At 44.3% G+C, this 14,435-nt stretch overlaps 1 protein-coding gene across 1 annotated transcript in view; it reads left to right on the top strand.

Annotated features, from left to right (window-relative positions):
* The first annotated feature begins 4,857 nt into the window (after nt 1-4,857).
* Nucleotides 4,858-14,435, top strand: part of LOC126158715 (ATP-binding cassette sub-family C member 4-like) — a 116,272-nt gene continuing 106,694 nt past the window's right edge. The window contains exon 1 of the mRNA XM_049916463.1: nt 4,858-4,922. Coding sequence (XP_049772420.1) covers nt 4,858-4,922 — 65 coding nt within the window. The remainder of the gene's footprint in view (nt 4,923-14,435) is intronic.

Below are 14,435 nucleotides of genomic sequence, written 5' to 3'. Positions count from 1 at the left end.
GTTGGACCAGCGTTCGTGATGGACGTGCAGACCGCGTGAGACGACGCTTCATCCAGTCCCAAACATGCTCAATGGGGGACAGATCCGGAGATCTTGCTGGCCAGGGTAGTTGACTTACACCTTCTAGAGCACGTTGGGTGGCACGGGATACATGCGGACGTGCATTGTCCTGTTGGAACAGCAAGTTCCCTTGCCGGTCTAGGAATGGTAGAACGATGGGTTCGATGACGGTTTGGATGTACCGTGCACTATTCAATGTCCCCTCGACGATCACCAGTGGTGTACGGCCAGTGTAGGAGATCGCTCCCCACACCATGATGCCGGGTGTTGGCCCTGTGTGCCTCGGTCGTATGCAGTCCTGATTGTGGCGCTCACCTGCACGGCGCCAAACACGCACACGACCATCATTGGCACCAAGGCAGAAGCGACTCTCATCGCTGAAGACGACACGTCTCCATTCGTCCCTCCATTCACGCCTGTCGCGACACCACTGGAGGCAGGCTGCACGATGTTGGGGCATGAGCGGAAGACGGCTTAACGGTGTGCGGGACCGTAGCCCAGCTTCATGGAGACGGTTGCGAATGGTTCTCGCCGATACCCCAGGAGCAACAGTGTCCCTAATTTGCTGGGAAGTGGCGGTGCGGTCCCCTACGGCACTGCGTAGGATCCTACGGTCTTGGCGTGCATCCGTGCGTCACTGCGGTCCGGTCCCAGGTCGATGGGCACGTGCACCTTCCGCCGACCACTGGCGACAACATCGATGTACTGTGGAGACCTCACGCCCCACGTGTTGAGCAATTCGGCGGTACGTCCACCCGGCCTCCCGCATGCCCACTATACGCCCTCGCTCAAAGTCCGTCAACTGCACATACGGTTCACGTCCACGCTGTCGCGGCATGCTACCAGTGTTAAAGACTGCGATGGAGCTCCGTATGCCACGGCAAACTGGCTGACACTGACGGCGGCGGTGCACAAATGCTGCGCAGCTAGCGCCATTCGACGGCCAACACCGCGGTTCCTGGTGTGTCCGCTGTGCCGTGCGTGTGATCATTGCTTGTACAGCCCTCTCGCAGTGTCCGAAGCAAGTATGGTGGGTCTGACACATCGGTGTCAATGTGTTCTTTTTTCCATTTCCAGGAGTGTAGATGATATGTGTGTTCTAACTAATGACAAAGAGTTACATTGTATACATATTACTACTACTGTGTCATATACCTCAACACATTATTAAGCCATCTGTAACTTGAAGAATAATCCATTTTGATTAGTAAGGTACCATTCACTGCCCTAAATTTTTAGTATACAATGTAATTAAAAAGAATGGTATCTTACTTTACCATTAATGTTGCAAATACGTTATTTGGAAATACTCCAGGCATTAAATAACACAAAGAAAGAAAGGAAAAAACCAAAAGTCTTAATAAACTGAAGTTTGTTGGCAGATACTACTAAATGAGTCCGCCTTCGTTGTAAGGTGCCAGGACATGGGTACTTACACGTTAGATTACCAACATTAGTATTAATAATAAAGGGACTGGCAAGGGCATCAGATCATGACTCTATTGAATTATGATAAATATGAGGCACTCTCGTGCAGTATGCTCTCCATGTCTGCATGATTTAGTCGCTAACTTAGAGCGATGGTGAAAAGTAACGGAAGTTGAGAATTGTGGTATATGAGTCTGCAGCTGGCCGTAGCTCGCCCGGCCGCCGTGGGCGGCAGGTAGCGGTCACCGGAAACGCGGGACAAAAGGGAGCTTTTGGGGATAGCCCGGCATCCGGAGCCACCTGTGCTGGGCAACACGTGGCGAAGACGGGAATTTAGTTTGCCTAGGGGCGTTATGACCTACTCGATCATTGGGTAGATCTTAGTGGAGGCATTTCGGCGGTGATAGAGCGTTCGACATTGGCCGAAACTGAGTATTCTTCCGCCTCGCTTTCGTACGCGTGGGAGACGAGAGAATTGTAGAGAAAGGGACTTCGCCTTCAGCCATCGAGCGGTACGGACTTGTTGGAGACGGCGTCTTGGCCCATCGTCTTCGAAGGGAGGTATACGGTCTGTATCGCAGCACTGCACCAACGCATGTTCCGTGCAGGAGTTCCGCGGTTAGAGTTCTTTGTGTGCTCAGAAGCGAGATTTTCACCAACGCTTAACCACTCCCAGCAACGTACCTAATATTCTTGATCTGGTAGTTGTCCTTGCGAGGTGCCGAGTATTTATCAACGCAGCTGCCGGTATAGGGGCGCGTAATTGCAAATTGTTAATCGCCATTGTCAGGAGTGTGTGGGTGGACAAAAAAATTCACAATTTTTTTTTGTAAATTTTGTCAGTTGTGGGGGATATCAAATTAAAATGCCAATATTACAATGGAATTATCTACTTCATTGTAGCTAACATTTACCCTGTCCCAGTAAGCTTTACATGTACTCTAGTCACTGCACAGCTTGCCCAGACGAGAAGGAAAGAAAGTTTGCTGTCTTCTATATCAGCGACGGACAAATAAGCTTACACCGTAGCTGAGTATTCAGAACAGATTGCTGCCATGTGGAGGACACTGGTTCGATACCCAATACTGCAAAGGATTTTTCCTTGGTGGGAGGTCTGGTACACGGTGCACACAGCCTCACGATGCCATCTGAAAGGGTACTTAATTGAGAAATGGTATGAGATGACAAAAGCCATGGTACTGTGAGATGCACATATACAGAAGGCGGTAGAATCGCGTACACATGGTATAAACGGACAGTGCACTGGCGGAGTTGTCGTTTCTACTCAGGTGATTCGTGTGAAAAGGTTTCCGACGTGAATATGACCGCACGATGGGAATTAATAGACATTGAAATCGGAATGGTAGTTGGAGCTAGACGCATTTCGGCAATCGTTAGGGAATTCATTATTCCGAGATCCACAGTGTCAAGAGTGTGCCGAGATTACGTTATTTCAGGCATTGCCTCTCAAAACGAATAACGCAGTGGCCGATGGCCTTCACTTGACGATCGGGAGCGACGGCGTTTGCTTAGAGTTGTCAGTGCTAACAGACAAGCAACTCTGGGTGAAATATTCGCAGAAGCAGGCCGGTGTGGCCGTGCGGTTCTAGGCGCTTCAGTCTGGAACCGCGTGGCCGCTACGGTCGCAGGATCGAATCCTGCCTCGGGCACGGATGTGTGTGATGTATTTCGGTTAGTTAGGTTTAAGTAGTTCTAAGTTATAGGGGACTGATAACCACAGATGTTCAGTCCCATAGTGCTCAGAGCCATTTGAACCATTTGAATATTCGCAGAAATCGATGTGGGAAATACGATGAGCTATCCATTAGGACAGTGTAGTTCAATTTGGCGTCAATGGTCTATGACAGCAGATGGCTTACGAGAGCGCCTTTGCTAACAGTACTATGTCGCCTGCAGCGCCTCTCCTATATTCGTGACCATATCGTTTGGACCCTAGCCGACTGGGGGGAAACCGTGCCTGGTCAGATGAGTCAGCAGTCAGTTGGTAAGATATAATGGTTGGGTTCTAGTCTGGCGAAAGCCATGGACTCGCGTTGTCTGCAAGGCACTGTGCAAGCTGGTGGTGGCTCCATAATGGCGTGGGCTGTAGTTGCATGGTATTGACAGGGTCCTCTGGTCCAATTGAACCGATCATTGACTGGAAATTGTTATTTAGCTACTTGGAAACCGTTGCAGCCAGTCTACATCTACATCTACATCTACATTTATACTCCGCAAGCCACCTAACGGTGTGTGGCGGAGGCCACTTTACGTGCCACTGTCATTACCTCCCTTTCCTGTTCCAGTCGCGTATGGTTCGCGGGAAGAACGACTGTCTGAAGGCCTCTGTGCGCGCTCTAATCTCTCTAATTTTACATTCGTGATCTCCTCGGGAGGTATAAGTAGGGGGAAGCAATATATTCGATACCTCATCCAGAAACGCACCCTCTCGAAACCTGGCGAGCAAGCTACACCGCGATGCAGAGCGCCTCTCTTGCAGAGTCTGCCACTTGAGTTTGTTAAACATCTCCGTAACGCTATCACGGTTACCAAATAACCCTGTGACGAAACGCGCCACTCTTCTTTGGATCTTCTCTATCTCCTCCGTCAACCCGATCTGGTACGGATCCCACACTGATGAGCAATACTCAAGTATAGGTCGAACGAGTGTTTTGTAAGCCACCTCCTTTGTTGATGGACTACATTTTCTAAGGACTCTCCCAATGAATCTCAACCTGGTACCCGCCTTACCAACAATTAATTTTATATGATCATTCCACATCAAATCGTTCCGCACGCATACTCCCAGATATTTTACAGAAGTAACTGCTACCAGTGTTTGTTCCGCTATCATATAATCATACAATAAAGTCTTGGACTTACTGTTCCCAAAGAATAATGTAATTTTTATGAATGGCAATTCGGCATGTCACCGAGTCACAGTTTTTCGCGATTGATTTAAAGAACATTCTGGACAATTCGTGGGAGTGACTGGCCACAGATATCGCAGGCATGAATCCCATAGAACATTTAAGGGACATAATCAAGAGGTCAGCTCAAGAACAAAATCCTGCACGGGAAACACTTTAGTAACTATAGACGGTTAAGCAGGGATGGCTAGTGGACAAATGTAAAGATGTAGAGGCGCATATCACTAGGGGTAAGGTAGATACTGCCTACAGGAAAATTATAGAGACCTTTGAAGAAAAAGAGAAGCACTTACATGCATATCAAGAGCTCAGATGGAAACCCAGTTCTAAGCAAAGAAGGGAAAATAGAAAGGTGGAAGGAGTATATAGAGGGTCTATACAAAGGCGATGTTCTTGAGTACAATATTACAGAAATGTAGATGAAGATGAAATAGGAGATATGATACTGCGTGAAGAGCTGGGAGAGCCAGGCCTCACAAAACTCTACCATCTAGTGAGCAAGATGTATGAGACAGGCGAAATACCCTCAGACTGCAACAAGAATATAATAAATGAAATCCCAAAGAAAGCAGGAGTTGACAAATGTGAAAATTACCGAACTATCAGTTTAATAAGCCACGGCTGCAAAATACTAACACGAATTCTTTACAGACGAATGGAAAAACTGGTAGAAGCCAACTTCGGGGAAGATCAATTTGGATTCCGTAGAAATATGGGAACACGTGAGGCAATACTGACCCTACCATTTATCTAAGAAAATAGATTAAGGAAAGGCAAACCTACGTTTCTACATTTGTAGACTTAGAGAAAGCTTTTGACAACGTTGACTGGAATACTCTCTTTCAAATTCTGAAGGTGGCAGGGGTAAAGTACAGGGAGCGAAAGGCTATTTACAATTTGTAAAGAAACCAGATGGCAGTTATAATAGTCGAAGGGCATGAAAGGGAAGCAGTGGTTGGGAAGGGAGTGAGACAGGGTTGTAGCCTCTCCCCGATGTTATTCAATCTGTATATTGAGCCAGCTGTGAAGGAAACAAAAGAAAAATTCGGAGTAGGTATTAAAATCCATAGAGAAGGAATAAAAACTTTAAGGTCCGCCGATGACATTGTAATTCTGTCAGAGACAGCAAAGGACCTGGAAGAGCAGCTGAACGTAATGGATAGTGTCTTGAAAGGAGGATATAAGATGAACATCAACAAAAACAAAACGAGAATAATGGAATGTAGTCGAATTAAATCGGGTGATGCTGCGGGAATTAGATTAGGAAATGAGACGCTTAAAGTAGTAAACGAGTTTTTCTATTTGGGGAGCAAAATAACTGATGATGGTCGAAGTAGAGAGGATATAAAATATAGACTGGCAATGGCAAGGAAAGCGTTTCTGAAGAAGAGAAATTTGTTAACATCGAGTATAGATTTAGGTGTCAGGAAGTCGTTTCTGAAAGTATTTGTATGGAGTATAGCCTTGTATGGAAGTGAAACGTGGACGATAAATAGTTTAGACAAGACGAGAATAGAAGCTTTTGAAATGTGATGTTACAGAAGAATGCTGAAGATTAGATGGGTAGATCACATAACTAATGAGGAGGTAGTGAATAGAATTGGAGAGAAGAGGAGTTTGTGGCACAACTTGACTAGAAGAAGGGATCGGTTGGTAGGGCATGTTCTGAGACATCACGGGATCAGCAATTTAGTATTGGAGGGAAGCGTGGAGGGTAAAAATCGTAGAGGGAGACCAAGGGATGAATACACTAAACAGATTCAGAAGGATGTAGGTTGCAGCAGGTACTGGGAGATGAAGAAGCTTGCACAGGATAGAGTATCATGGAGAGCTGCATCAAACCAGTCTCTGGACTGAAGAACACAACAACAACAACAACAACAACAACAGACGGCTGTAGAGGGAGCATGGTTCACTATTTCTTGAGGAGGCTTCCAACGACTTGTTGACTCCACGACACACCGATCTACTGCACTACGCCGGACAAATGGAGGTCCAATTCGGTACTATGGGGTATCCCATGACTTTTTTCACCTCAATGTAGTGGCTCGAAGGTATGGGAAGTTGACAAAACGGCTGGGAGAGCGGTGTGCTGACCAAATGCCCCTTCATATAACATTTGCATGACGCCGGATTGCTGAAAATTCACGGTGACCCTTTGACATCTCTTGAGCGTAAAGGATCAGGACGAAGAGCAAGTTTTTATAGATTAATGGTTATGCCCCTAATCGTCCGAAGCCGATTTTCGAAATGCTTGCTCTAGCATGCGTCATGGGTCGTTTTGTTTACAACGCAGCAGACTTCCTTAACTTTGTCTACTTCCTGATTACGGACCTTAACTCTCTCTACGTCATGATTTCGGCTTTTGATGTTAAGCATCTCGCTATTTTCATTTCTGCTACTTCTCGTTACTTTAGTCATTCTACGGTTTACCCTCAGTCTATATTTTGCACTTTTAGATTGTTGATTCCACTCAGCAGACCCTGTAATTCTTCACTTTCACTGAGGACGGCAATGTTATTATCAGATCTTATTGATATTCTTCAAACTTTCTTTTATTTTCGTTATTGCTTTTTAGATTTGTAGACTAAACAGTAGAGGCCAAAGACTGCATCCCTTTCATGTATTATCTCTTGATTCTCGTACGCATTGTAACTTAGTCGTCTTTCCCAATAGCTTACCCCTATTTTTCTCAGAATTTCTAAGATCTTCACCGTTTTACATTGCTGAGCGCTTTTCCCAGGTTGACAAATCCTATGAGCGCGTCTCGATTTTTCTTCTGTCTTGCTTCCATTATTAAGCACCAAGTCAAATCTGTCTCTCTGATCTTCAATTATTTTTTATGTTCTTGTGTATATTACCCTTGTCAACAGCTTGGATGCACGAACTGTTAATCTGTCTGTGCAATAGTTATCGCACTTATCAGCTCTTGCTATCTGCGGAACTGCATGGACGAAATTTATCTGAAGATCTGGTGGTATGTATCAACTGGTACAGATTGTACACACCAACTTGAACAGTAGTTTAGTAGTTTAATGCAGCTTCCCCCAATGATTTTAGAAATTCCCATAGAATATTACCTATCCCTTCCCCCTTATTCGATCTCAAGTCTCCCAGAGCTCTTTTAAATGCTGACTCTAATACTGGATATCCTGTCTTCTACATCGACTTTAAATTCTCATCATACATACATGTCACCATACAATTCCTCTCCTTCATAGAGGCGTTCAGTGTACTCTTTCCATCTACCCACTCTCTTCTCTGCGTTCAACAGAGGAGTTCCAATTGCACTCTTAATGTTCCCACTTTCGCTTTTCGTTTCGCCGAAGCTGGTTTTGAGTTTACTGAGTAAGTCCTTCTGACCATTATTTCTTTTTCGATTTCTTCACGTCTTTCCTGCAGCCATTACGCCTTGGCTCCCCTACACTTCCTATGTATTTCATTCCCGAAGGAAATATATTGCTGTATTCCTGACGTACCCCCTGAACATTTTTGTACTTCCTTCTTTCGCCGATCATCTGCATCTGCATGACCACTCTGCAATTCACACTTAAGTGCCTGGCAGAAAGTTCATCGAATGACTTTCACTCTGTTTCCTACTGTTTCACGCTCTAAGAGCGTACACGAAACACGGACACTTAAATACTCGTATTTCCGTGCGAGCTCTGATTTCCCTTATTTCATTACACTAAACGTTCTCCATTTGTAATGGGCGTCAACAAAATATTTCCACATTCGGAGGAGAAAGTTGTAGATAGAAACGACTTTGTTTTAATGATTGCCTCCCCAGCTCGGGTATCATATCCATAACACTCTCGCCCCTATTTCGCGTTAATACAAAACGCGCAGCCCCCGCGCACTAGTCTAGTAAATGTCAGACAAGAGTAATGCTGACGGTCTCTTTAGTGCATTTGTTGCACCTTCTAAGTGTTCTACCAATAAAACGCAGTGTATGGTTCGCCTTCCCCAGAAATTATCTATGTGATCGTTCCAAATTAAGTTGTTCGTAATTGTTATCCCTATGTATTGAGTTGAATTGACAGTCTTTAGATTTGTGTGATTTATCGTGTAACCGAAATTTAACGGCTTCTTTCACACTTTTCATTAATTGGGGTCACACGGACAACACGACTATATAATTTTGCAGTTGGCTTCGATCTTCCGATGGCTTTACCAGACGGCAAACGACAGCATCATCTGCTAACAATCTAAGATGTTCAGATTGTCTCCTAAATCATTTGTATACGTAGATAAGAAGCGAACCTAACACTTCCTTGGGGATAGTCAGTTATCAGTCCTGTTTACTCGATGACTGTAAGTCGATTAGTATGAACTGTCACCTTTCTGACAGTAAATCACAAATCCAGTCGCACAGAGAGGCGATACTCCGAAGGGCACGCAATCTGATTAGAAGCCGCTTGTGAGGAATGGTATCAAAAGCATTTTGAAATCTAGAAATATGGAATCAGTTTGAGATCCCTGTCAATAACACCCATTATATAATGAAGATAGAGAACTCGTTGTGTTTCAAAAACAAGATTTTTCTGAATCCGTTCTGAGTATGTGTCAACAGATAATTCATAATTCATAATGATCATTTGGCCTTTTCACAAGGCAACGGGCTATGCTGGAATATTATAAGCTAATTACTTAACACAAAACGGTCGCCGCTATGCTCTGTTATCTAGAATTGAATCAAAGTAAGTTTTCATACTCAATTCCTAGCTGTGAAGCTGCATCTCAGTTGACGTGATATTGCGATAGGCGTGTCGTCAGACAGAGTAAAATATAAAATTAATGGAAGCATTATCAGCGATTTTATATTAATATGATAATTAAAAAAGAGTCTTGATCGCAAATTTCTTTTAATCGAAGTGACCGGTTTCAATCCTTAAGGATCATCTTCAGACTCCAGAACGGCAGTTCAGCGTCGTGGGTCGGCGCAGCCTGCTCCATGGAAGTCCACCTGCCGTTCTGGAGTCTGAAGATGATCCTTAAGGATTGAAACCGGTCACTTTGATTTAAAGAAATCTGCGATCAAGACTCTTTTTTAATTATCAGAGTAAAATATTATTTACCAATTAACAAAAAGTATGTTATTTCCTATACATTACACAATTCTATTCCTTAAATTTAATTTAATTACATTAACTAAGTAGATCTTACCATCATCAAAAGTAGTTGTGCTCATTGCTGAGCGTCCTGACCCCACGAATCAAGTGTGTCCATCCCAAACGGTTACCAGCTTCTCTTAGAGCCTCCTGAAGACGCAGACTGGAGGCCTTCTTGTCTGTCTACCTGCTCACTGTGCTCCCACTCGATCTCGTGCTCTCGATCTTATCTTCCATGATTACTTTTTTGAGATTTTCTCCATTCCTTCTCTCAATACGGCCAAATAACTAGAGATACTTTTCGTTGACGCAGGAAGAAAGTCACCCGGAGATAGTGAGTTTCTCCGCAATGGACACATTAGTTCTTCTTTCTGAGGATTTTAGGTGCAGTATTCTGTGCTAGCACCAAAGCTCAAATCCATTAGTACGCTGCTTGTCTCTGGGCTTAAGACTCTGTGTTTCTTTCGCAACCGCAAAAGAAACCGGAAAACACCCAAAAATAATTGAAAGCCTAACGAATAGATCTACACTAAGGTAACAAAATTCATGAGATACCTCCTAATGTCGTGTCGGATTTCCTTTTTCCCGGCGTAGTGCAGCAACTCGAGATGGCGTGGACTCAACAGGTCGTTGGAAGTCACCTGTAGAAATACTGAGCCATGCTGCCTCTATAGGCGTCCATAATTGCGACAGCGTTGCCGGTGCAGAATTTTGTGCACGAACTGATCTCTCGCTTCTGTCCCATGACTGTCGATGGTATTCACGTTGAGCTATCTTGGTTGCCGGACCATTCGCTCGAATTGTCCAGAATGTTCTTCAAAGCAGTCGGGAACAGTTGGGGCTCGGTGACATGATACACTGTCATCAATAAAAGTTTCATAATTGTCTGAAAACATGAAATTCATGAATGGCTGCAAATGGTCTCCAAGTAGCTAAAAATAACCATTACCAGTCAGTGATCGGTTCAGTTGGACTAGAGAACAGCCCGCACCATTATGGAGCCACCACCAGCTTGCACAGTGCCTTGTTGACAACTTGGGGTCAGGGCTTTGTGGTGTCTGCGTCACACTCGAACCCTACAGTCAGCTCTTACCAACTGGTTCAAATGGCTCTGAGCACTATGGGACTTATCATCTATGGCCATCAGTCCCCTAGAACTTAGAACTACTTAAACCTAACTAACCTAAGGACAGCACACAACACCCAGCCATCACGAGGCAGAGAAAATCCCTGACCCCCGGGAATCGAACCCGGGAACCCGGGGGTGGTCTTACCAACTGGAACCGGGACTCGGGAGACCAGGCCACTGTTTTTCAGGGTCTAACCGATATGGTCAGGAGACCGGAAGAGGTGCTGCAGGCGATGTTCTCTTACCAAAGATACTCGCGTCGGTCGTCTGCTGCCACAGCCCATTAACACCGCACTGTCCTAACGGGTACGTTCGCCCTACATCCAAAACTGACTTCTGCGGTTACCTCACGCAGTGTTGCTCGTCTGTTAGCTCTGACGAATCTACGCAAATGCCACTGTTCCCGATCATTAAGTGAAGGCCGTCGACCGCTGTAGTGTCCGTGACGAGGACTAATGCCTGAAATATGGTATTCTCGGCACACTCTTGACACTAGGGATCTCAGAATATTGCATACCCTAACGATTTCCGAAATGGAATATCCCATGAATCTAGCTCCAATTATCACTCCGCGTTCAAAGTCTGTTAATTCCCATCGTGCGGACGTAATCACGCCGGGAACCGTTCCGCATGCATTACCTGAGTACAAATGACATCTTCGCCAATGCACTGCCGTTTTGTGCGTTGTGCACGTGTTACTGCCACCATCTGTATATGTGCGTATCGCTATCCCATGTCTTTTGCATCATAGTGTATACAGAGTGCAAAGGATAACTGCTTAGAAAGTACTACAGTCGTCTAGAAGAAGTCGAGGCGAACAATTTGATGGACGGCACTTGAGGTCCATCAAGTCGGGAAACTATCACAAACTGGCCTACAAAAGCTAAGTATGTTTTAGTGCACGTGCGGTGTGGGAGATTTATGCATACAAACCATATTCCCCAGAGAAAAAAATTAAATTAATAGGACCTGTCATGTAGGAAATTAAATTTAGTTTGATTCGTACTGAAATAAGTTTTCGTGAGAGGCCACAGTTTTCGAAGTGTTCAATAAAAAGGTACAAATGTGACCTTTAAAGGCATCTTCGCCCCGACACTCACAACCCACCTGTCAGGATTTCCAGTATGTTGCTCACGACACTCTCTCTTATCAATGTGTAAAAGTTTGCGACTTCACGAATATTTCCCACATTCGACCAATTTTGGTCTTCATTGACTGGGCTATTACTACGTAACCGGGCTATTCGTGCACTCGCAAATAGTAAAATTGACGTTTATGTAATTTTTACCTCACAATTGCGAATTTTAACAGCATAAAATTAACAGGGAAATCCTGTCGTCTGTCTGACCTTCTTACTACATAGTTAGTATACTTGTATGGGTTAAGTTGAGATCGAACTGTAAGCATAAATAGTTTATGCACAACGTTGACAAAGTTTAAATTCGGAATGTTAGCGAAATAGCTGACGAAGACGATGGCGTAATGGCAGTCAATGAAGATGCTCGAATAGGAAATAACATGTGTAGTCACAAGTTTTTGTACAGTGGTAGGAGTGAATCCCATGGAAAACATACTAAAAATCCTGATCCGGGGAAAGGGGGGTGATGTTGGGGGGGGGGGGGCAGTGAGGGGTGAGGGTGCTTTTGAGAGCTACTTTTGCACTTGAATAACTCCTAACTCGATTCCTGTAGCGAAAACGTTCCCCAGTATAGAAAAAAAAATTATATTATATTTTCTACAAAAAGGCTCTATTCATTTTGTATGTTTTCTCGTATTGAGCAAGAGAATACTGAAAATCTCGCGTACTACCTATTTGATTTTTCTTAGGTTGTTTTTGTGTCTCAAGATTTCTCCCAGTGTGATATCCGGGTTCACAGTTTCTAGTAAATAATAATAATGAGCGTATGGAATTGGTGGCCAGGAGACTCCTCGCGGGGCGGTTCTGCCGCCGCTCCACAAGTTGTTTAACGCCACTACGACGACTTGGGAGTGAATGAGGATGAAATGATAAAAGACACACAACACGCAGTCATCTCGAGGCAAATAAAATTCCCTGACCTCGCCGAGAACCGAACCCGGGATCCCTTGCGTGGGAAACGACAACGCTACTGCAAAACCACGAGCCGCGGCGTTGCTGCTGCGTCCAATTTCGAAATGAACCAATAAGCGGCCGCCATATTCCACATCTCAGACAGGCCTCTTTCCCTTGTACTAAAAGTATTATCTTTATTAAGTTTTACGCTACCTTTCATTAAGCATTGGTATCTGCCCTTTTTGTCGTTTTATTTATTAAGTTGATCACTCTCTGTGCTTATTTCTTTTATATTAAGAACCTCGATTTCCCGCTAGGGGCTGTTCGCACTTTTACCTCGGCATCAGGCTGGTTGCTTATGTAGGCCCAAGCACACCTGCTATCTGGTTACTTTACAAGTGAACAAGGGCGTACCCACGATCTCAACTAGGTCATACTAGTCTCAGGAAAAAAGGAATCGAGACAACATACAGCACTTCTTATTAAATAAAACAGTAAACCATTGAAAAACTGCTTTTAATAAACATTTTAAATACAAGAATGCACTTGTACAATCCGAGAAAACACGCAGCATTTCTTATTGAATAAAACAGTTAACTAGTGAAAAACTGCGAATGTCTTCCAGGGGGGGCACCTGCCCCCCCCCCCCCCCTTGCCCCTCGCTGGGCACGCCCATGCAAGTGGAACTAATTAATTAAAATGAAACAATTGCCACTTATATTTTTCAAATTTTTCCACATTAGCAAAACCCATCAGCATATCATTCTCTGCTCCATTACCTCCAGCAACATTACTTCGAAGAAATTTGATCTGTCACTAAAAGTTGACGTGTTTATTCTGAGGACACGTTTAATTTGGAAATTTGTGGTAAGATCATATGGGACCAAACTGATGAAGTCATCGGTCCCTAAGCTTACACACTGCGTAATCTAACTTAAACTAACTTACGCTAACACACACACACATCCATGCCCGAGGGAGGACTCGAACCTCCGACGGGTGTAGCCGCACGAACCGTGACAAGACGCCTTAGACCGCGAGACTACCCCGCGTGGCAGGCCACGTTTAGCTGGTCATACTGTATATAGTTAGGAGTGGCGGTGCTGTTATGAGAAGTGTGCAAAATCATTCAGCAAACTTCTTTATTAAAGACTTAAAATAGCATCATTTCAAATAGTTTAAATGGCTCTAAGCACTATGGGACTTAACATATGAGGTCGTCAGTCCTCTAGACTTAGAACTACTTAAACCTAACTAACCTAAGGACATCACTCATATCCATGCCCGAGGCAGCATTCGAACCTGCGACCGTAACAGCAGCGCGGTTCCGGACTGAAGCGCCTAGAACCGCTTGACCACAACGCCCGGCGCATCATTTCATATCAAATACAAATGTAGCTGTGAACCTCTCAGTTAGCATTTACATATCATTGGCACGACTTATATGTGGAATCATTATAAACAGAATAAACAGAATAACATACTTGTACGGAAATTTAGAAAATTTAAAATTTTAACTCTTACAGTATACGACCGCCAGGGCCAGAATTTAAAAAAGTTCCTTAGAGCTCTCAGGTCTATGACGCTGTTAAGTTCCTTTTACAAAGACATTTATTTAAAAAATTACATTCGATTTCAAATGCGGCTTACTCCTTTCAAAAGATCAACGCCACACTGTAATCACCAGAGGCTCCAGGGAACAACTTTTAATCTAAATGTGACCACCCAAAACATAGGCCGCTAAA

The sequence above is a fragment of the Schistocerca cancellata genome, chromosome 2 (assembly GCF_023864275.1).
Source record: "Schistocerca cancellata isolate TAMUIC-IGC-003103 chromosome 2, iqSchCanc2.1, whole genome shotgun sequence".
In the NCBI taxonomy this organism is placed as follows: Eukaryota; Metazoa; Arthropoda; class Insecta; order Orthoptera; family Acrididae; genus Schistocerca; species Schistocerca cancellata.
Note: the sequence above shows the minus strand (reverse complement) of the source record. Positions and strands in the feature narration are given on the sequence as shown.